Raw genomic sequence first — 22,929 nt, forward strand, 5'->3', positions numbered from 1 at the left:
CCATTCAAACACAGGATTCTGTCTGGTCAGTGTCAGCTTCTTCCTCTGAATCCTAACAGCGCCTTCTTCTTACCATTTCTTCTGGTAAGAGAGCAATAAATTCTCTTTCTCTGAAAGATTCAGGTGTCCTGTGGCTGCTGTCTCACTGCGAGTCCTTTCTTTTAAAAAAAGTATCCTACGTAGCATCGTTTCTATTTTAACATTTTGTTATGACCTAAAACTATATTTAACACACTACTTAAGAGAATTAATACAGCATCACTTTCTATCACAACACATATAATATTCATTTTAATATTTGCGAAAAGCCAATCATAAAATACATGCATTTTTCACAATCATTTAGGCTGGAAAAGCACCCCAAGGTTATCGAGTCCATTGCACCATTAAACCATGTCCTGAAGTGCCACATCCACATGGTTTTAAAATTCGTCCAGGGATGGGGACTCCATCAATTCCCTGAGCAGCCTGTACAGGCTTTTCTGTGAAGAAAGTTTTCCCAATTTTTCAACCGAAACTGCGCATGGGACAGCTTGACACCGTTTCCCCTTGTCCTGTCCTTGTTCCCTGGGGACAGGACAAGGGGACTGCACAACCCTTTCTGTGAAGAAATTTTTCCCAATTTTTCAACCTGTGAAAAATGCATATTTTATGATTGGCTTTTTGCAAATATTAAAATGAATATTATATGTGTTGCATTAGAAAGTGATGCTGTATTAATTTTCTTAAGTACTGTGTTAAATATAGTTTTAGGTTATAACATAATGTTAAAATAGAAACTATGCTATGTAGGATCCTTTTTTCAAAGAGAAGGCTCACACTGAGATAGCAGCCACAGGACACCTGAATCTTTCAGAGAAAAAGAATTTATTGCCCTCTTGTCAGAAGAAATGAACTTCCCGCCTCAAAGGCGCTGTTAGGATTCAGAGGAAGAAGCTGACACTGACCAGACAGAATCCTGTGTTTGAATGGAATTTATGCATCATGGATGAGGTGTATGAATATGCAACAGGATGTTGCTTTTAGGGGTTAATCCTCTGTTAATGGGTGTCCTTTTTTGGGCTTATTTTGCCCAGAAAAGGTACCCGGATTATCCATAATTCTTTATTTTTATTGTCTCATATTGTCCTAACCCTAATTGTCCAAATTTTTACTAATCCAATTATATTACTATTTTTATAACCATTTTATTACTATTAAACTTTTAAAATTTTAAAAACAAGTGATTGGCGTTTTTCACACTTTCAGCTCAGGACCTTCTAGGAATCCATGCTTTCAAGACTGGGTGGCCTGAGGCAGGGGATCGGAGAGGCAGAAGATCAGCTGTGCTTAGTAGAAGGAATATAATCAATAAAGGGTGTTCTGATGAATATTGTTTGTGGTATGTGTCTCTCTGTGACTGCATCCCCTGGCTGGGAAAAGGGAATTTCTAACAGATCTTGCTCAGTGTAATGCAAATTTGGGATAATTTGTGGAAGAGATTCCAAAGGTAGTGCTTGCCGCACTCCCAACAACCCTCTTCTCTCCCCTGCCAATCCTCCCCTTCCCCACAATAAGCACACCTGTAAAAGCTGCTGCTCTTCAGGCAGTTGTCATGTCCAGGAGTGTGACTGTGGCCCTGCTCACACCCCCAAAAGATCCTGGATATTTATTTCAGCCAAGTGCACGAGACCCATTTCTTCTTCAGGGAAGCAAAACAAGCATTGAAAAAGGAATTAACTGGAGATCTGGATCTAGAGATTTGCTCATTGCCAGCCAGGCCAGGCTGAGAGCCCGAGGGTTGGTGCAGAGGAGGAGAAGGGTGCTAATGAAGGCAGAGGATTTCAGGGAAGGCTGAGGTGACACTGCTGTGCTCTGTTGTCACTGAACACAACCCCCCTGACCTGTGAGCTGCTGCAGCAGCTTGTGGAGCTGTGCTTTTTGCTGTGTCCCACATCCACACTTCCTATTTGCAGCCCCTGCAGGTGGAGGTGTGTGGGAGCTGGGTGATGAGTGGGAGTGACGTGAGACGCCAAAAGCTGTCACTGCCACCATCTGCTGTGTTGCCTGGGCCAGCCCCCTCACTAGCCCATGGGCTAGCAGTTCTGCACAAAAGCTTTCTCTGCTGCTCCTGACACAGCCTTGTCGTGTTCCCCCCTTTCTGGTCACCCTAAAGTCACCAAGGTGACAAAGCAGGGTCAAGAGGCAGCACTGAGAAGAGAAGGTCCTGGTGTGCATGGAGCAGAAGTGCAGACTGGGGGAGCTGAAGCAGATCCTGGAAGGGATCTTGGAGGACACATGAGGAATCCAGGCACTGCAGAGGGAATGCAGGAAGGGTGTGAAGAAAGGGAACTTTGCAGTGACAAACTCAGGGGAGACCTCTCAAAGCAAAGAAATCATAATAAACCACAATCCCTCAGAAATCCCTGCTATCTCTCCTTCAGGCACCATCCCACAGCTCCATAGGAGCCCAGGCACTCTTAAACAACCCATCAGCAGCTTCCCATCCTCTCCTAGGAGAGGAAACTGAGGAGCAAGGACAAGGCTGTAGTGCTGATGTGAGACACAGAAGCAGTGATGGGACCAGCACACACCCAGTGGATTCTGGAGGAGGAGGGATCATTGCCAAGGCAGCAGTGGAGGATGCTGACACATGAAAAAATAAACAAACAAAGCCCTGCAGTGATTTAACATTGTGACACCGACTTCAACTTGCCTTATGATTTCATGTGGTGTTATGTTTTTAATGGCTTTTTAAATTTTTTTTTTATGGTTAGTATTTTATGGCCTTGCAGAACATGGAAATGTAGCTGAACTTTAAAGGATATGCAAACAACGAGGCATGAAAATATGTTCAAATGTCATTTCCACAACAGAACCTTAACTCTGCCATGTTTGAGCAATTCCCCAGTGCACCAAGAACATGCACGCGGTGGTAATTACACCTGGCTGAATTATATTCAAGAAACTTTTCTGTATTTGGTTTTTCTGTCAGGGAAACAATCCCAGAATTTCCCAAGTGCTCCTGGAGAGATTCTGTTCAGACACAAGGTAAATTTTTCACAATGAGAACAATCAGCCATTGGAATAATCTCCACAGGGAAGTGGTGGATCCCTCAACATTGGACACTTTAAGATTCAGCTGCACAGGGTGCTAGACCATCTTATTTCAACTGTGATTTTGCCCAGAAAAGTTGTGTCAGGTAATCCTTGGGATGCTTTCCAACTTGGTATTCCATGATTCTGGGATAAGTGACTACCAGGAATGCTGTCTGCCTTCTCTGTTCAAGGACAGCACAGGGAAGCTGTGCAGTCACTGCCTGGTGAGAATGTGCTCTCACTGGAGTGTGAATATTCCTCCTCTCAAATTCTGTAAAATCCTCCTGAGTACCTCTGTTATAGGGGTCCTATAAAGACATAATATACTATACTTCATGTTGTTGCTCTTGAAATACTTTAGGTGTAAAAATTGGGGTAATTTAGTTAATGTATGACTAAAGTCTAAGCGTGATGTTTGCATGATCTGTTTTCATCCCCAGATCTCACCCATTTATATCTTTCTGTGCTATAATTACATATTTATGTCACTATGCTTATGTTTTAAATAGAATGTTTTATATAAAATGACTGCTTAGATATGTTGTGCAAAAATCAGGGGCCCTAGTTGAATCCACAGCCCATGGCTTCCTCCTGAACATATTATCCCTGGGTTAGGAATGATCAGAGTTTCCTGCTAATCACATCACCGTCTTTATAGTCCATTGGAAATCTCCTCTTAAATTACATTAATCAATCACAGTTAACACAAGTTCTGAAATGCAAGCTGCAGCTTAAAAGTGGCTTAATTTAATGGATGGGCTTTTCAGAGTTATTGATAATAAGAGCCTGAGAGTTAGAGATGTGCCAGGGTTTCATAACAAAATCCATCCACGCCGGGCTGGTTTAATCAAGAAAGCTGCTTGCATAATGTGAAGAGCACTCGCTCTCCCCCGAATATGTGACTGTTGAGGAAACAGATGGTGATGCTAACCCAAAAGAATCGGGCTATAAATACATTCAGGATAACAATATAAATGGAGATAATTATTCACAGTCTAAGGAGACAGTGGGACAATTAAGCCAGCTCGTAAGCAGAATGTCCAGCAGAGTGAAAAGCAAGATTTCCATAACACAATAAGAAATTATTCCCTGAGTGCAGCCAGTTCATGAAACTCTTGGGAGCGGTGCTACCTCTGACAGGCAAGGAAGAGGTTGCATAAGGACATAAAAATACAAGAAATTAACAGTAGCCCATTGAAATCAGTGAAAATTCTTATATCATAAAATCATGGACTGGTCTGGGTTGGAAGGGAGCTTAAAACTCATTTAGTTCCACTCCCTGCCATGGGCAGGGATGCCTTCCATGATCCCAGGTTGCTCCAAGCTCCATCCAGCCTGGCCTGGAACACTTCCAGGGATGCAGGGGCAGCCACAGCTTCTCTGGGCACCCTGTGCCAGGGCCTCCCACCCTCACAGCCAGGAATTTCTTCCTAATAACCAACCTAAACCTACTCCCTTTCAGTCTGCAGCCATTCCCCCTTGTCCCATCACTACATGCCCTTGTAAAAAGTCCCTCTCCAACTTTCTCTCAGCTACCTTGAAGCAGTGGAAGGCCACAATTAGGTCGCCCCAAAGCCTTCTCCTTTCTTTCCTGGCTGAACAATCCCAATTATCCCAGCCCTTCCTCGCAGCAGGTCTGCTCCATCCATCCCTCTGCTCATCTCGGCGGCCTCCTCTAGACTCGCTCCAACAAAACCAAATTTGTAGGACAGTTCCTTTTGCCTAACGCTGTCCTTTTTCTCTCCTTTTTTTGGGGATTCTGTCGGTATTGAAGCCTCTGGCAGAAGAAAATCCCATTTTCGGATGTCCTGCGGCCCGGGCATTGTCACAGCGAGCGCAGCGCTGCGCTCTCCTCCGCGCCGCCGCCTCGAGGTGGCAGCTGCACAACCCGCCCGGAGGCTTAAAAGGGAAAATTTCTCATAAAGAAAATCACTTTTCTGTGCTCGCCCCGAAACGGGCAGCTCTCCGCTGAATTAATCCCCGCGGAGCGCTTGGGAACATTGCGAACATAAAGGAATGTGTCCTGCAGCACAAACACGGCACGGAGCAGCACGCCCAGATAATGCTGCGCTCCCTGAAAGCCAAAATGCCTGCCCGGACCCCTGCGGGGACTCGGATTTCAGCTGGACCCAGGCAGAGCTCAGCAGCACAGCATTATTATTTTTAATTGGTCATAAAATAAGCGCTCCTTTGTGTCCTTGCGTTGGCTGGCTTAGCCTGTGTACTTGCCTTTAGCTCTCCCTAATCTCTAACTCTCTCCCTCTAACTGAGGCATGGACCCATCCCCTCCTCGCAAAATCAGGGAATTGCTTACTTAGAGCCAGGTTTAGACCTTCTGGAGATCACAGAGTGCTTCCCACCCCTTCCCAGCTCAGGGATTCAAGGGTATCCATGTATCAACTCTCTGAAGGGAGAAAAAGGATGAAAACCCCCTGCTTGGGGTTCTGCAAACAGCTGGATCTGGTTCCTGCTGTAGGATTTTGGCTTAATTAATTTTAATGTTTCCAAAACAAAAATGTGTATTTCTCTGTCTTAACCATCCTCAAGGGGAAAAATGAAAACACTGGTGTTTTCTGGTGCATTGCTGTTTCACTCTAAAACACAGTGACATCCCAATTCCATATGTTATCCATAGGAAAGACCCCAAAAGTCTCTGTGGTGGGAGTTTTCAGCCCCTCTTTGCTACTTTAGAATGGGTAGGGATGGACTGGCAGTACTGACACTGCACTTGTTTAAAACCTGTGGATTTGGGGGCTTAATTTAACCTCAAGTTTTGAAAAGCAAAAGAAAGCTGCAGTTTCTAAAGTGCCTCTGGGTATTATGTGTGTGAACAATCAAGTAGAACTCAATGATCTTGGAGATCTGTGTTTGATTCTCTCTGTGAATCTGTGAGGCTGAGGGTTTAATGTCAGAGCAGGGCTTAGGGGCATCCTGCTTTGGGGTGGTGGGTCCAGTGCCTTTTTTTATTGCCAGCCTAATTTTATAGTGGAATTTTTAGGATGGTGGGGAAATGTCCAAGGGAACTGACAGATGGTTCATGTTTTAGCTGAGACTCCAATATGCACCTGGAGGGCTTCCTTAGCACTTTATCTCTGGGGAAATTGTAATATGTGGTGCACCTTGGCACTACAACATCAATTTTGTTGAAGGATATGAAGAAGAGCGAGGCCTGTGCTGTGATTCCGTTATGGATGTGAGCTCTGGTCCTCCTGGGCTGCATTCCCAGAGCAACTGCAGCAGATTCCAGCGACCTTGAGCCAGTCAGCAGGAGCCTGGTTCCACTCTGAAGAGTGAGTGTGTAAAAATGGCATTTCCTACTCAGCAGATCTGGGCTCTGTGTGCTCTCCAAGTTACATCTGCTGACTTTGGTGACAAAAATAAGTTCTCATGGCTGTGAGCACTTCAGGAACACGAGGGCTGGGAAGCAGAAGCTGGATCCCATGCCTCCTTGTAGGATTGATTACTGTAAATCCCAGCCAGCAGTGGGGCTGCACTGGCACCACTCGGCCTTGCCCAGCTTTCCTGTTAGTGCCAGCAGTGAGATACACGGAAGAAAGGAATCCAAAAAGATTCTCCTGACTGAGTTTCAATTGCAGTTGACATTTACCAGGTTTGCAGATGGAGGAAGAAGAAATCTGTTCATCCATAGCATGGTTACATTCGAAATAACTCATTGGTCACAAACTTTTTCAAATTGGAGTTGTTTTAAACAAACTTCCCTCTCTGTGGCAGGGGATGCTGCTCTCACTCTCCCTGAATTACTCATGGCTACTTCCTTCCAGTGACTGCTGTTTAGTAGGAAAAGAGGGGCCCCTTAAAACAGATGTTGCCATCTGGTGCAAAGGTGAGTCTTGTGATGGAGGTGTGCACTGATTTGTGTGCTGGATGTCCCCAATATTCAATTTGGGAAAGTCATTCAGCAGCAAAATTAACGGCAACTATTTTAAAATTGCCTTTACCTTCTGTGGCATGTCCTGACACACTTAGGAGAGCTGCTACATCTCCTCACAGGTGCCAGGAGTAGCAGCATAAGGTGCAGCATTCTGCTGTCAGGACAGTGATTTTTTAGTTCATTTTATACAGGCAAAATATATCTTCATATAAATTTTTATGTGACCTAGTCTCTTAATTAGGACGTGCTGTTGGTACTTTTTGGGCTCTGCAATAAGGCAGTGACAGGAATATCACCTGTGAAAGAAATCTGATGTATCATTACTTTGTACAACAGAGCCAGCTGCTATAATAATACACAGATTTTACAAGAGGCTCTTACAAAAATTAGGTATTGTTGTTTTACAGAAGAAGTGGAGGCTGAGAGCAGTGAAATTCAGTTTGAAAATCCTCTAAAAAGGCAGAGCTGGGAACGGCACATGAGTGCCACTCTTTCCCAGCTACGCTACCTGCATGGAAGAAAGAGCCTGCTTACATCCAAATTTAGACTCTGACTTCATCTCAGGTGAGAAGTTCTGAAGGACAAGACCAATAGAGGATTGTACTGAAATGTCTCAACCCAGAGCAAGGGTGACAGGGGAGAGGAATGGATGTTTCTTAACTTGCTGTGGAAGTGGGGCCTGTTTTGCTTGGCTACAAAGCAAATGCTGCATGGCATACTGATCTGAGTTAAAAATCAGTATTTCCAACTAACAAACCATACAAAGGAATAACAAAAGAGTGCTCTCTGATGATTTCTGATTTCTGCCTCTTTCATCATGCCTCTTTCTTACAGCAGCAGATATTTTTGTTGATAACGCAGAAGCCTCTGATTTTGGCAGGTTATGCGGGGAAGGGAAACTTGCAGCGTACAGGGAATGTGCAATTTTAGGCAGGGAAAAAACCACAGATAACCAGCTATTTTGGTTCCAGTGCTTAGGAGTGAAATATTTAACCTTGAGAGGACACAGTGCCAGTCTGGGTTGGGAGTCGATGGCAAAGGGGGAAGTGAAAACCTCTCCAGTCTATTAAGTGCTCTGCATCCTTGGAGAACACTAAATCATCCCTTCCACATGCTTTACATTTTAAGTAACTTCCCCAATAATTGTAAAGGTTAGATAGAAATGGGGGCTGAAAACAGTCACAGAATCACAGAGTGGTTTGTGTTGGAAGGAACCTTAAGAATCACCTCATTCCAGCCCCCTGCCATGGGCAGGGACACCTTCCACTGGAAAATCCCTTGTTCTGAATTCCAGGGGAGAAATGTGCAGCTGCTGAAGCCCAGCCCTGGATTCATCCCTGGGCTCTGATTTCTGCTGGAGTGGTCCCTGTTTTCCTGCCCCTTTCCCCACTCAGGAATGACTGAACAGCTTGGGAAGCAATCCCAGAGCCACCACAAGGTGCAGTGCTGCTCTTGAGAATTGATTTTGGTCTGGAAAATCTGGCTGCACCTTTATCTTGGGAGGTGGCACCTCCTGCATGGCTGAGCCACCCCCTCCTCTCATCCAGAGCCCTTGGACAAAATGAATTGGCCAGGACAGAAGTTGAACCTGTGAAGAGTTCTGAGTCCCTGTTCTGGGAGTTAATGGTGTTTAAAACACATCAAAAATGCAGCTCTTACCTCTTCCTTCCCTCACACCCCATCTGCCCTAGAGGAGAGAGGAAACATCCTTTTTTTTCACATTGATAGCAGTAGTAATATTGATTAATGAATAATTTGCCCGGATTTTACAGTTCAGAGAGGCAAAGCCAACAGGGACTTTCCCCATTGTTTAAGTGACCATTTCCTCTCCCAAGCCTAACTCTGAAGTTCTTTCTCATGCCTTTTGTCACTGGCTGTGTTTATTGCTGACACAGGCACTTTGACACTTTATTTTCAACTCATGCAGGGGTTAGCAATATTTCCCTGATAAAAAAACTGCCCTAACTTGCAACAAATCTGTCTTTTGAAAGTTTTAATATTGGATGCACAGTGCTACAACCAAATGAATTGGGTTGGATCCAGTTTCGTTGGAATCCAGTGGAAAACACACTGTTTCTCTAAAATTTAACAGGTAAAACTTTGAGGTGTGTTTAGAGACACAAAGGGAGCAAATCACTAATATAAATGTTATTACCAGAAGCACAGTGAACAGAAAGAAATAATGAACAATTTGTTGATAAGGAATAGCTCATTTTCTTCCACCAGTTCTGTTGTTTATTTTAAGAGCTGAGTGATCCATGACAGCAGGTTACATCTACCTTTGTGTAGAAAAAAAGTTTATTTTTTTAGTTTGTTATCATAACTGGAAGATTCCCTGATTTCCTTTGTGTGGTAGAGCATGTTCATTAGGAAGTCAAGATTTTAACTCACCTGTCCCACACCTTCCCTCTAGTCCTTCCTAGCAGTTCCACCCCCCAAAAATGCCCCCAGCCCAGCCATTGCCTCCTGTGAGAGATCATTATTTTTGGTCTCTCCTCACCTGTTCCTGCCCAGCTCAAACTCCTTGCACCTGCTGCAGCCCTGCCTAGCAGGGTGTATAAAACCCTCTGTGAGCAGCAGGGAGCCCGTGCTGCCCCTGGCACTGGGGTTAGGGGAGCAAGAGGAAGCTGAACTGTTCTCATCTTTTGGGTTTGGAGTCAAGGTAAGGGCTTCTGAGTTGCTTTTTGGTGAAATGATTCGATGTGTGAGTCGGGACCTGATGGTGTAAAGGTTTTCTTCTCTTGTTAGTTATGGGGGTTTTATAAGAAAAAAAATAGGTGGGAAGAGGAAAGCATAAGTAAAGCTGTTTACTCTTTTCTCTACTGGCCAAATAGAATCTTAAAACAAAGCACCCAGAAAAAGGGTAATTGACTAAAGCTCTTCTAATTCGGATGTTCTTATTTAAGAAGTTGTTCCCCTTTGCGGAGGGTGTATTAGGGGAAGGTGACCTCTGCAGCTGAAAACGCTGGAGGACAATCTGTAATAGATGGAAAACTACTCAAGGGTGCCTTAGGCCTTGTTTTGGAGCAAAGAGCGGCATCTCCTCGGGTCGGGCGCTGAGGCGGAGTTGGCTGCGCGGCCCCGGCGCTTTGGATGCTCCAAGTTCCCCGTGCAGGAGCAGCAAACGCCAGGGGCGGCTGCGGGCGGGGGCCGCGGGTGCCGGGGAGCCCCCGGAGGCAGGCGGGGTCGGGCGGAGCGGGCCGGCCCCCGACACCGCCCGCCGGTGGGCGGCCCGCTCCGCTCCGCCCGTGCGGCCGCGGGGCTGGGGGAGCGCGGCGCCGGCACCGGGCGGCGGCGGCGGGAGCCAGGTGAGGCCGGGACACGGGCACGCACACACAGCCGGCATCGCACCCCACCCCCGAGCAGCGTTCACCCCGGGGTTTCGCGTTTTCCATCGGTTCGTGGCTTTTCCCAGCGATGCTCGGCTGCCCGCGGGGCAGCGCATCCTCGGCGCGGCTCTTTGTTCCCGGCCGGTCCCTGCAGCCCCGGGGGATGGGGAAGGGGCAGCGGGGAGAGCGGGCGGTGCCGTCCTGCCGGGATGGGGGTCCCGCTGGGGTCCCTCGGGAAGTCTTTGGGGGTGCGGGTGTGTTTGTCGTGCGGGTGGTTTGGGGGTGACCGCCGCTGTCCGTCTGTCCTGCTGCGGGCCTGGGCAGGAGGAGCCCCCGGGCGGGTGCTCGCACTTGATCCCCTGCCCGGTGGGGAGAGAATGCAGTTGTGGGGTGTAAAGTCACCTGTAAATATGACTAAGGAGGACATCAGGGGAGATGGAGCTGTGCTGGGTGTAATCAAGCCTTGAGCCGGCCCTAATCCCCTTCTCTGGACCCCAAGGCAGAAGGGCCGGACCAGGTGCGTTTAATCTGCTCTTAAGCCTTCACCTGCAGGGACTCGCGGTCCTCCCGCTCTCCTGTGCGGTGTTTCCGTCAGCCTTAGGTGAGGCGCTGGAATTGCGGAGCGTTTCTTGCTGCTTGGCATCCCAGTGCTGTCCCTGTGCTCCCAGGCAGGCTGGGGAGCGGCGTTTCTGTCCTTTCTGCTGCCTGGAAACTGCTGCACCCTGTGGCCTCATTCTTCTGCACCCCCTCCTCCCTGGCTTAATCCCTCAGGAATTCGGTAGACCTTAGACTTCTGTGGTGCCGGGGACCTGGCACGGGTCAGAAGCCACGGGGAACTATGCAGCTTTTACTGGCAAATCCAAGCAGGGATTTCCATAGGTGGTCCGTGTGCCGTTCCGAACAAAGCTCGGTGGCTGGGGGAATAATGCCTAAAACATGTCATGTCTGTGGCTCCTCAAAGAACTCCGGCTGGAATGCCGAGGCTGGAAGTGGAGGTGATGTATTATGTATTAAGGCGCCTCACTGGGACTGGCGGGAAGCTGGCCATACAGAATATTAATACCTCATTTGTTTGCTTTTAAGGATGCGTCCTCAAGGGTAGGCGAGGATGTGCCCCTCTGCTGTGTGCTTGTCTCGACGTAATTTTTCTCACCTGACTTTGTGTTGGTGGCTTGCGTAGAGTTGTGTCACTGCTGGGATTTCACTGAGGTGGTCGAGCTGGTCGAGGTTTGCTTACCTGAAGTGTGTGCTGGAAGGGCATCAGCCCCCCAGTTCACTCGGTTGAACTGGACAAGGACATAAATGATGGCATTTTTCTCGGCTTGTGCACAAAAGTAGGAGTTGGAGCTCTGCAGTGCATTATCTGCTGCCTTTTGTATTCAGCACAAGTAATGAGGCTCGGATGGCATACATTAGCACCCTGTAACAGAGCACTTGACGGCTGGCACTTGTTTGACTTGTATGTTTTGGCTAAATCTTCACATTAAAAGATTTGCTGCTTTTTTTTTTGTCCGGTTCCCCTACGAATCGTCGGTGAATTTCAATTCTCCGTGAATTCCGGTTCCGGAGCTGAGCACACCCAGGAGTGTTCGGGCAGCCCGGGCTGGCACCACGCTTGTGCTTGGAGGTGTGAGGAGCCCTTTTCAAAGGCGAGGCAGATTTGGCTGGGGCTGACCTGCTCGTCTCCTGCTCTCCGCTTTATGATGCGTGCAGAGTGTCCTCCCTGTGTCAGAGGGATTGTTAGAGCAGAGTTATTAATTCGAGGGAGTTTAAAACTTGGTACTTGTTTGTATCATACTGTTGGGTAGAAACATAAACATAACTTGTGAAAGATGGAAAGTAACAGCTAATTTTTATTTTTTTGGAGAGGAGGGAAGGGAGTTGTTTTCTCTAAGTGAGCTGGCTGGATGAAGCTCTTAAAAAGCTCTCAGAGGGAGTAGCTGCACACAGCTGGGACAGAGGGGGAGCTTAATCCTTTGCAGCATGTCTCCACAAACCACTGGTCCATGCAAGGAGCAGCTATTGAAGGAGAGACATCTGCTCTGCCCTGTGCTGCTCCCCTGCAAGCCTGCCCTGCTGGAGTGGCCATAACAGGCTGGGGCTCCTCCTGAGCTGCCTTTTGTTGGGCCCCCCAAGAGCCGATCTCAAAGAAGCCTCCAGAATTCAGAGGGGTTAATGGTTTAATAACTGCTGCAAGGGCTAATTGTATGGAGCAGGCAAGCAGCCCGGCTCAGAAAGATCCAACCGAGTCTGAGACTGCCTCAGCTGGTGACCAATTTATATTTATTGTCCCTCGGCTTCCTGACTTCCCCACGGAGGTAGATGGTTCTTATTCTTGTTGGTAGCTCCTGGAGATGTCCAGTTTTGGCCTGTTTTCAGCCTAGCAGTTCTTTGTCTGGTTTTTTTTCCCAGCCTCCCAGGTGTTAAAAGGAAAGTTATTATTTTCCATGCTGAAGATAAAGCTCCCTGGCTGCCTGCAGTCGTGCTGCCTTTGCGGCTGGAGGAGCTGCATCTCCTGGGATTTGCTGTTATTGAGTGCAGGGGAAGTAGCTGGCACTGCCTCTTGCCCTCAGTGTGTGCTTCCTATTGGAAGCAAGGATTAGTTTTTTCCACCGAGAGCTTGGCCAGTGCTTGGCTGCTGCCTCCAGGGCTCCAGCTCTGAGGATGCCAGGTGAAACGTGGGGACAGGGAGTTCCTGCAGTGTGAAATATTGAGTTACTGCCTTGGAGCTGCTCGCAGGAGAGCTCAGCCTTACTACAGAGGAGGTGCTTGGTCAGGGCAGGGTGCTCCAGCCTGGCTATAAAACAGCCAAATGGGAGGAGAAATGTCACTCGGTGCAGCTTTGCTCTGCAGCTTCTGCATTCAGGGGAAGCGCTTCAGCGAGGTGTCAAACTCTGCTTAAGGAGATAGCCAGGTCACTGCTGTTCATACACTCTCTAATCCAGCCTCTTCCTAAAGCTAAGCAGCTCTTAAGCTCTGACTAATCTTCTTTGAAGTGTGAACCTGTGCCATTATCCTGCAGCAAGCTCTGGGCCACTATCTCCTGCTTTCACTGAGTGTGAAGGTCTAGGTTAGCTTGCATCTGCCTGTCGTGGATTTCCTGAGCAAATAACTCTCCAAAATGGGTTTTTGCCCTATAGAAATGTAGCATTATTACCAGCAGGGCTTTTCAGGTTGGTAGAAACAATATGAAGCTGCTCTGAATGAACCCAGGAACTCTTTTATCAGGCTGGTGTTGTGCCCATGTTATCTACCCTCCAGAAGGAAGAAAGCTTCTAGTAAATATGGAGTAACCTTGTTGAGAGATGAGCATTTTGGTGGTTCTGCTAACCATATCCTGAATATCATGGGCTATTGGAGAGCCTAGAGCTAGAAAGCTACAAACTATCTGTCCAGATGTATATATACATATGTATAACATATATGGCTGCAAGAGAAGTGCTTTTCAAGTGCAGCTGGAGTTCTGTTTGTCTTTAAGCATTGCTGAAAGCATTTGTGCCACCTAAATGCTCCTGACTTCTTCAGAAGCTGTATTTAAAGCCAAACTGTTTTTTAAATAGAGAAAACCCAACTTCTTGATGTTTCAATATGCCTGCTCTTAACAGGCACTTGCTGAAGGGGTGTTGAGGTGAACATGATTTATATTCATCTGCATGGTGAGGCAGATGCATGGAGTTAGGCACTAACAATTTAACTTGCATAATGCATTCTTAGTGCTTTTTAATTACAAAAGTGCATCAAGAATTAGCCTGGGAAAAGAGCTAAATATTGTCAGTTTTCAGCTATTTTTTTTTTTGGGGGGGGGGGTATAGAAAATAGATGGGTAGCCACCCATCCTTCAGAGATGCTAAAAATAAAGGGGAAGGTGTCTGGGTTGGTGAAGAGTTTTTGGTGGCTTTTGCTTGTCCCTGAGCACCTGGTGCATGTGTGTGGCCTGTGATGGGGAATTATTCCAGCAGCTCAAACTGCTGGGATGAGGCTTCAGGGAGCATGGAAAAAGTGACTCAGTGTGCCCTGAAGGCTCAGCCAGATGCCGGAGCCTGCAGTGGTTAATTCTGAGCTCTGTTGCTGCACTCTGTGGGTACAAATGTGAGTGATACTTCTGGATGTGCAGTCTGGGTGGGGAAATGAGGAGTGTGGATAAATCTAGGGATTTATCCTGGTGCCCATGAACAGAGGTACTGCACAGGGTGACCATTGCTGTTCTATGGAAGGCTGAGGGTGGGTGGTTCTGACAACCCCAACCTCTTTCCTTATTGATATTTGTTATTCCTGCAGCCCAAAGGGAAGAGCAGTTCACTTGGGAATGATAAAATCTCACCTCATTCCACCCCCTGCCATGGGCAGGAATACCTTCCTCTATCCCAGGCTGCTCCAAGCCCATCCAGCCTGGCCTTGGGCACTACCAGGGATCCAGGGGCAGCCACAGCTTCTCTGGGTAACCTGAGGGCCTCATCACCTTCAGTCAATAATTTATTCCTAATATCTAATATAAACCTAGGTGAAAAGCCATTCCTCCTTGCTCTGTCCCTCCATGCCCTTGTCCAAAGTCCCTCTCTAGCTCTTCTGGAACTACTTTAGGCACTGGAGGATGCTCCAGTGTGTCCCTGGAGCCTTTTCTTCTCCACCTTCCAACTCTCCCAGCCTGTAACAGAGGTGCTCCAGCCCTGTGATCTACTTGCTGGCCCTTCTTTGGACTTATCCTAACAGGTTGAGCGCTTTCTCACCTTGGGGGTCTCAGAACTGGGGGAACACATGAGAGAAAGAACTTGAAGCTGCTGGTGGCTGGATGCCCTTGCATAGGGCTTGTTTGTGCCCCTGAGCAGCTGCCAGGTCTGCTGTGACAGAGGGATGTTTGTTGTGTCATGGCACTGAGTGGGGCTTGGATGGGATGGTGGAGTTGGAGAAGCAAGGCCAGGGCTGGGGCACATGCCCAGGGGAGGTGGTTGGGAGCTGGGGCTGTGTGTCTGGAGGCAGCAGAGCTTGCCAAGGGCAGGCTGTCAGCTGGCTGCATCCCTGCTGGCCTCAGGCTCAGTGCTGTCTTGGAATCCCTGGGTGATTGTGGACATGAGGCTTTCTGGAAGTGCCTCCATGGTGCAGTGCAGCGTGGGCACTGTGCTAGTGCTGCAGTGCTGCTCTCTGGGCTGGAGCTTCCTCTGTGGGGCCAGGGAGCTCAGCCAGGACCTGATGCAGCCCTAAAGCCTCCTGGTGTGGCTCTGGTGCTGTGCTGTCCCCCCACAGACCCATCTTGTTCTCTGTGCAGGTTCCTTGGCCTCCTCCTGTGCCAGTGCACAGAACAGGGCTGGCCAGGACAAGTCTGAGACTTCATGGCCCTGACAAGCATCATTTTTGGTCTTGGTTCAGAACCAACAGGTTGATCCAAACCATTGCTTGCAGGTCTGATGCCTGCTGGGTAGAGCATAGCACTCTTACTAGGGAGGAACTGGGTGGGAGCTGGGCAGGGTTTTGGGGCTTCAGATCAACATTTGTTTTTTGTCTGGCACCTTCAGGTAGGGTAGACTGAGAAGAGTAAAACAGATGGGGGAATCCGTTGCTTGGAATGTGTGGGAGGGGTCTGCTCACAACTGGCCATAGTTTTGGTCTCCCATGATTTAAGGCCCTGGGTCTGTGGTTGGTCATGGGTTGTGTAATCTTGGTTCCTTTTTCCCCTTTTAGGTCTCTGGATTTGTCAGCCTTGCAGGCTTCTGGATGCATCTCCTCTCAGCCATGAGGGGATCAGAAGGATTTAATCTCTGTGTGCTCACCTGCAGCATCCTGCTCTTGTCCTCCAGCCTGCCATGCCTGGCCCAGCCTCTGGAGGAGGAGGAGGATGTCACGAAGGTCCAGCATGGCCCCTGGGCAGGGAATGGGCTGCAAGATGAAAGGACAGCCATGGTGGGCTTGAAAAACAACCTGGGCCCTTCTGAGCAGACAGTTTCTGAGGAGCCCTGTGCAGTGTCAGCACAGCCATCTGGGACACCCTTGGGTGAGGCTGTCACTGCAGGAGGAGCAGCCCTCCCTGAAGGTGTCACTGCAGGAGGAGCAGCCCTCCCTGGGGCTGTCACTGCAGGAGGAGCAGCCCTCCCTGAAGGTGTCACTGAAGGAGGAGAAGCCCTCCCTGCCAGCCCCAGCCGTGCTGTGCCCCACAGCCAGGGCCTGGCGGGTCCCCCCTCTGCTGGGGCACTGCCTGCAGGCCATGAGGAGGAGCTGGCTCCCACTGAGCCTCAGCTGCGTGAGGATGAAGCCCTCCGGGCCATGCTGACCACAGCTGTGACCACGCTGAGCCCTCCAGGCCAGGAGGAGTCTGGTGGCCCCGTTGGTGAGGCCACAACCGAGGGTGGGGTGGCAGTGGAGCCCAGCTCTGCTGGCCCCTCAGCAAATCCCCTTGCTGGGACCACGGAGGAGGAAGAAGCAGAGAGCAGCTCCCACCCCTCAGCTGTGCCTCAGCCCACACTGAGCCCCAGCTCTCCCAGCTGGGAAGCAGCAAGTCACCTCCCTGTCATCATCCCGAGCCCCCAGGCTGCAGGTGTGACCTCTGGGCTGGGAATGCTGAGAGCCCACACAGGGAGCCCCCTGAAATCCCTGGCTCCACCAACATCTGTGGCTGCCAAACCTCCCCTTGTGGCAACTGAGGCCTTCCTTCAGCCAGAAGCTGGGACAGGTGTCACCCAACAGGAGCTGCCCTCTACAGCTAGCACTGTCACCATCCCCCCCATGGACACTGTGCCACCTGACTGGGATGACACCAAGCTGGGGGACATCACTCAAGGGAGAAGCACATCTCATGAGGAGCTGGGGACAACAGAACCATCCCAGACCAGCCAGGGAGGTGTGGGGGAGGAAGAGGATGCCACCAGAGCAGTGCTCTCCTCAGTGTCCCCTCCAGCAGCGCCTGAGCTTGCCAAGGAGAGCAACTGCACAGAGCCAGTGCAAGGGGAGGAGCTGCCAGCACCTTCCCCAGGCAGCAGCAGCTCTGCTTCCCACCCTGGGAGCCTGTCAGAGGCAGGCACAGCTGATCTTGGCTCACTGGAAAACATCAGTGCAGTCACAGCAGAGGAGGAGAAAAGCATCCCTTCGTCACAGCCAGAGGCTGCTGTGCTGACAGATACGCAGCCTGACCTCTCTCCTACTCTGCAGAGTTCATGGAAAGGTAAAACTTGCTTTTACGGACACTTGCCTCTCATTTCTGGGATTTGAAGTGAGCTGTGACAGCAGCCTGTGAGCTGCTGCTGTCTTAAATGCCTTTACAAGGGTGCTCAGAGAGCAAATAAACTCCTGGGGCTGTCTCCTCACCCCATGGTGGAGCTGGGGCTGCCCAGTGCTTGTCCCCACTCTCACCTGCAGGCAGAACTCCTCCTGGACAGCCCGAAGGTGTCACCTTGCCCTGCACATACCCCCAGAGGTGCCACCTTCAGCCTCATGACAGCATTCCTACTTGGTGTTTAAAATATAAAGGAAATGCTAAAAAAAAGAAAAAAAGGCAGGTCAGGTGTTGGGCATGTTTCGAGGTTGATGAGGACTTTTTAATTGCTGGGCATCTTTATTCTTCCCTCTTTGGCTGCAGATGTAAAAGGATGATTTCCCTTCACTGCATCCACAAGACCTATTTTTTGCTGTGAGAGAAAGGAAGCTAATTGCAGGCTGGTGCTGCAACCTGACTGATTAATTTCTAGATTAATTTTTAAGCACTTGACTTGTCAGCAGGCTGCCTCTCTGCTGTTTCCCAGATGTTGGGGAAACAACACTGTCTATTAAGGCTTGTGCCACAAAAATCAACCCTTGTGCATGGCTGAGGCTTCAGTGGGACACTGGAGGCTGGCCCTGTGGCTCTGGAATTAATTCCTGGAGTTCTGTTCTTTCCTACTGCTTCAGATGTGTGCTCTGCTGCTGTCAGCTGTCCTGTGAGCCCACCCTGACACGTGTTCTTGCTGTAGGTGCTGCTGAGGAGGTGACAGCAGCTGCCCAGGAGGCTGCTGCTGCTGTGCCAGCTGTGCCGGAGGTGCCAGGTGCCACCCAGGGAGCAGGGGCTGCCAGCTTCCCTCAGGAGAACAGCGGGGAGGACACCCAGATGCTGACAGCTCCCAGTGCCACCCAGGTGCTGCTGGCAACTGGGGCTTCCTCCACAGGGAGCCCTGTGGATGCAGAAGGTAGGATTCTGCTTCAAGGGCACAGGGTGGGGTGGTACCTCTGGAACCAGTGTCACACTCCAGTCTCAATGCAACATTCTTGTTTAAGTGACTTTTTTTTTATGCTCAACTTCTGCCCTCCCCTCTAAACCTGGGCTGCCACTGCTTTCTGCCATGAGATCCACCACACTGTGATTTGCCAGCATATGGATTTTTGCCCCAAATAAGTGGAGTAGAGGTTAAAAAAAATGCCCCAAACCAAATGAGCCCCTTACCTATCCTTGCTTGCAAGCTGCCTTTAGCTTTAGATACTTGAGCAATTTTTTTATTTATGGAGGGAGAGTTTTTACTTCAGGAACCCAAGGCAGTCACAGATTGGTGATGCTCAGTCCAGAGGATGGAAATGTTTCACCAGGGTTCCATGGGAGCCAGTGGTGAGGGAAAGACCCTCCTGCAGGAGCCTGGCAAGCCCTTGGGTGTGGAAGGCTGCAGTGATATTCACTGAGAAATGGGGGATTGTTCTCAGGCTGCTGTAGCTCATACAGAAATGCTCCAAGCAGTCCTGCTCCTGTAGCTGCTGCCTGCTGGTTTGGTGTCACCTTGGCAGGTGAATGTTGGAGCTGTTTTCCTGATAGGAGTGTAGTAAAGACTCCCTCAGCACCAGGCTGGCTTTGAGCTGGGGTTTCTGTAGTACTGGGGACCATTGTAGTGAAAATGCTGCTGGGCAGCTTTTCTGGCAGTTCTTGTGTTTCTTCAAAAGAAGAAAAGCTGTTTGCATTGTATCTCTGAATTTAGGGTCTGTTTGTAAGGGGGAGAAGGTTCTTCTGGCAGGTTCCACTAATTGAATTTGTTTCTGGGATTTAATTATAAATTCAACCAATTTTTATCTTTGTAGTGAGCTGTTAGATCTGTCACTTGGCTCAGTTCTCAGCTGATGGCTTGGTGCTCTGATCATGCCAGGGTGTGGTGATGAGTAGCCCTTAAAGCAATGGAATTAAAACCTTTAAGGGTTGTGGCCTCATTAAGGGGACCCTCCTTTGCTGGCTGCCCTTGAAGAGAAAGTTTCACTACAGCAGAGTCACATCTCTAAGGAAACAAAAGTTTAGTGACTTCCTTTGAGTTAAATTTTCATTAAGGAGTTTCTTGGGGTTTTATAAAATCTTGTTACGCTGAATGGTTGCTGTGTGGTATTTTCAAGGTGGCAGGAAGGAAATGATCAATCTGACTCCATGTTCTTAGAAGGCTAATTTATTATTTTATGTTTTTATATTAAAGAATATATATAATTCTTTAAGTAGCTATAATTATTAATAATAATTAAAGAATTATATATACTCTATAATAAAGAGTATATATAATTCTTTAAGTACATTAAAATATACTAAAGAATAGAGAGAGGATACTTACAGAGGGTTTAACAAGATACTAATGAAAAACTTGTGACTCTCTCTAGAGTCCTGACACAGCTGGACTGTGGTTGGTCATTAAGTCAAAACAATTCACATGTTGGATAAGCAATCTCCAACCACATTCTGAAGCAGCAAAACACAGGAGAAGCAAATGAGATGATATTGTTTTCCTTTTTCTCTGAGGCCTCTCAGCTTCCCAGGAGAAGGGATTTTTCAGAAAATGTGACAGTGAAAGCTGCTGTTTCCTGTCTCCTGTAGATCTCACCGATGGGATCCTGGTCACCAGTGAGAAAGCTCTCCCAGCCCCTGGTGGGATGTCTTCCACCCCAGCTGGACAGACAGAGGAGCCAGCCAGCAGAACTGTGGTCCTGGTGACTCCAGCATCAGTGTCCCCCTCTGCCAGGAGGACCAGCACAGCTGGCACCTACGGGCTGGAGCGCCTGGAGTCTGAAGGTACCGCTGGGCCCCAGGGGGGCTCCTGTGGGGTGCCAGCCCTGCCCTGACAGCCCCCAGTCTGTCTGTCTGCCTGTGTGCGCATCTCGCTGTTCCCAATAAAGGTGTTGGACAGCCTGTGCTCTCCCAGGAGGCACGGGAAGCAAGCAGTGAGCAGTGTCCTGGAGGATGTCTGAAATTCCAGTGCCTCTGGTGGGATGGGGTGGGTTTCTCCTGGCTGGGGAGCAGCAGTGGTGTTGCTGTTGCAGCAGGGTCTGGCTCTGCACACCTGTAATGCACCCACCAAGGGGTGCTGAGGCAAAGCAGATCCTGGGCTGCAGTCCTGATCTGCCTTCTGTTCACCTCACCCACAGTTTTCCTGCAGAGGAACTGTTCCTTGCTCCTTTTCCTACTTCTGCTTGCTCATCCATCCAGTTCTGTGCTCCAGTCTCTGGGCTGATAGCACCTGGCAGGAATTAATCTTCCTGCCTGTTTTTGCTCCCCTTCCTTTATCTTGACCTTCTCTTGCCTTAGTGCTTTACTGCAAAGGTTGGCAGCTCTCCAGGGGTGGCACTGCCAGATGGTTTTTCTCCTCTGAGTAGAGGTGGGGTGCTCCAGACAACAGCTCATCAGCATCTTTTCTCTGCAGGAAGCAATAACTCTCTCTCCTGTGGAGTTTAGAGGGCAGCAGAAGCTGGGAGCCTTCCCCAATGCTTGTTCCTGGCTTGCTGCTGGCTTTGAAGCCTTCCCTGAGCTCTCTGGGGCTCCAACTGCAGCATTTTGCCCTTGCCAGGATGAATTTTGGATGTCTCTGGCAAGGCAGGGATGTGGTGCTGATGGGAGAGTGGCAGCAGGGGAGGGAAAGGTCGTGTGTGTAGGGCGAAGCTGATCCTTCAGGCTGGGAAACAAGGTCTGTGCTTAGCAAGAGCAGTGTGATTCAGGAGGCTAAAGTGTTTTATAGCCCTCTGGGATCTCCTTTAGAAGCCTGGGTTTCTGCATGGGAAGATAAGAGGGATTTCAGTTTCAGCTGAGCATTGGTGTCTCTCAGTTTAATGAGACCTGCACAGACATTTAAAAAAAAAAATCTTTCTGCTCCAATACAGGACTGATGCAACTTTCTTGGATTCTTTCTGCACTCTGTTTTCTCTGCTCTGAGCTCCTCTAAAGGCAGATGTGGGCTGTAGCTGAGGGCTCAAGTGGAAATCTGGGTTTCTTGGTTCTGTTCTCCAAGGGACATGGGGCTCTTTGTGCATTTGACAACTGGCACAGCTCTTGTGGTGTAGATCTCTCCTGCTCAGCCCAGACCTCTGTGCAGGGAGCCAGGAGGTTCCCTGGTGCTGGGGATGATGAATCCACATCTTGTAAAATGGGATGATTACAATTACCATTTGGGGAAAGGCTTTCTGCCTGGGGATGCTGCTGCCCCAGTTAAGCACAAAGGAACATTTTTGAGCCACAACTCTGCTCTCTCAACATCTTTTTTTTTGCTTAAAGGCAGTTGGGGAGTATCACATCCTCATGGTGGAGTGGCATTTAGGAGCTTAGCTCCCAAAATTACAGTTCCTGCTGTTTACTCTCAGACTATCTTGATGCTGCCAGATCCAGGATGTTTGGGGGTGCTTTCCTTTAAAGCTCCATGGAGCTCCAGCCCAGGACACTCAGGTTTTTGGGGGATGCTGTTGCAGGCACATGATTGGGTCCCCAATGAGGGATCCTGGCCCCTTGGGGAGGGGCTCACTGCTGGAAGAAGTGCCAGGAGCTGAGTGAGCTCTGCTGCCCTCAGTGGGGTCCTGCTGCCTTGTCTCACTGAAGGGCTGGCTCATCATTAAATACCAACCCCTGCTGCTCAGCTCCCTCTGGTTCTTGGGGACCATCTGTGCCAAACTGCCTGTGGTTAATTGCATCTCTGCAATTGTATTCACCTGCCTGGCTTGGATGCAGAACTGTTTTAAAAAATCAAATTGCACAGGCAAAATGGAAATGTGTCTGGATGAGCTTATCCTCCTCTCTGGTGCACTCTGGAGGGATGAGCTGGGGAGCAAATTTCCTCCTGCCTTGACTCCTTGGTGAGCTTGGTTCTGCTTTGCCCTTCCTAGTCAGAGAAATCCTATAAAGGGATTATAGGATATGGGGACAGGACACAGCAGAGGATAAGGCTTGCTTGTCTGGGGGAATTGATTATGTATTTTTGTCCCTGTGCCTAGAATTTGTATGTCTCTCTAGCAAGCTGAGCACTGCAGCTTTCTCTGTAGGGTACAAAGAGCTACTGGTGTTGAGTTTGTGAGGTCTGCAGGATGAGGTGAGAGATGAGAATCTGACTCCATGTTCTCAAAAGGCTGATTTATTGTTTTATGATATTATATTATAGAATGCTATACTAAAACTATGCTAAAGAAAAAGATACAGAAGGCTTAACAAGAATGGTGATGAAAACTTGTGATTGACTCCTTAGTCTGACACAGCTGATGGTGATTGGTCATTAAGTAAAAACAATTCACATGAAACCAATCAAACAATGACCAGTTGGTAAACAATCTCCAACCATATCCCAAAGCAGCAAACACAGGAGAAGCAAGCAGATAATTATTGTTTTCATTTCTCTCTGAGGCTTCTCGGCTTCCCAGGAGAAGAAATCCTGGCAAAGGGATTTTTCAGAAAATATG

General features: G+C 48.8%; 1 protein-coding gene across 2 annotated transcripts in view; it reads left to right on the forward strand.

The window, feature by feature from the left end:
* Positions 1-10,226: 10,226 nt before the first annotated feature.
* Positions 10,227-22,929, forward strand: part of ARMH4 (armadillo like helical domain containing 4) — a 62,226-nt gene continuing 49,523 nt past the window's right edge. For both annotated transcript variants that reach the window (XM_054286771.1, XM_054286773.1), the window contains exons 1-4: positions 10,227-10,278; positions 15,976-17,449; positions 18,234-18,446; positions 20,093-20,287. In XM_054286771.1, the coding sequence (XP_054142746.1) occupies positions 16,009-17,449; positions 18,234-18,446; positions 20,093-20,287 (1,849 nt within the window). In that variant the 5' untranslated portion in view covers positions 10,227-10,278; positions 15,976-16,008. The remainder of the gene's footprint in view (positions 10,279-15,975; positions 17,450-18,233; positions 18,447-20,092; positions 20,288-22,929) is intronic.

The sequence above is a fragment of the Melozone crissalis genome, unplaced genomic scaffold (assembly GCF_028551555.1).
Source record: "Melozone crissalis strain CALT ecotype California unplaced genomic scaffold, PUWL_Pcris_2 ptg000056l_1, whole genome shotgun sequence".
NCBI classification, from domain to species: domain Eukaryota; kingdom Metazoa; phylum Chordata; class Aves; order Passeriformes; family Passerellidae; genus Melozone; species Melozone crissalis.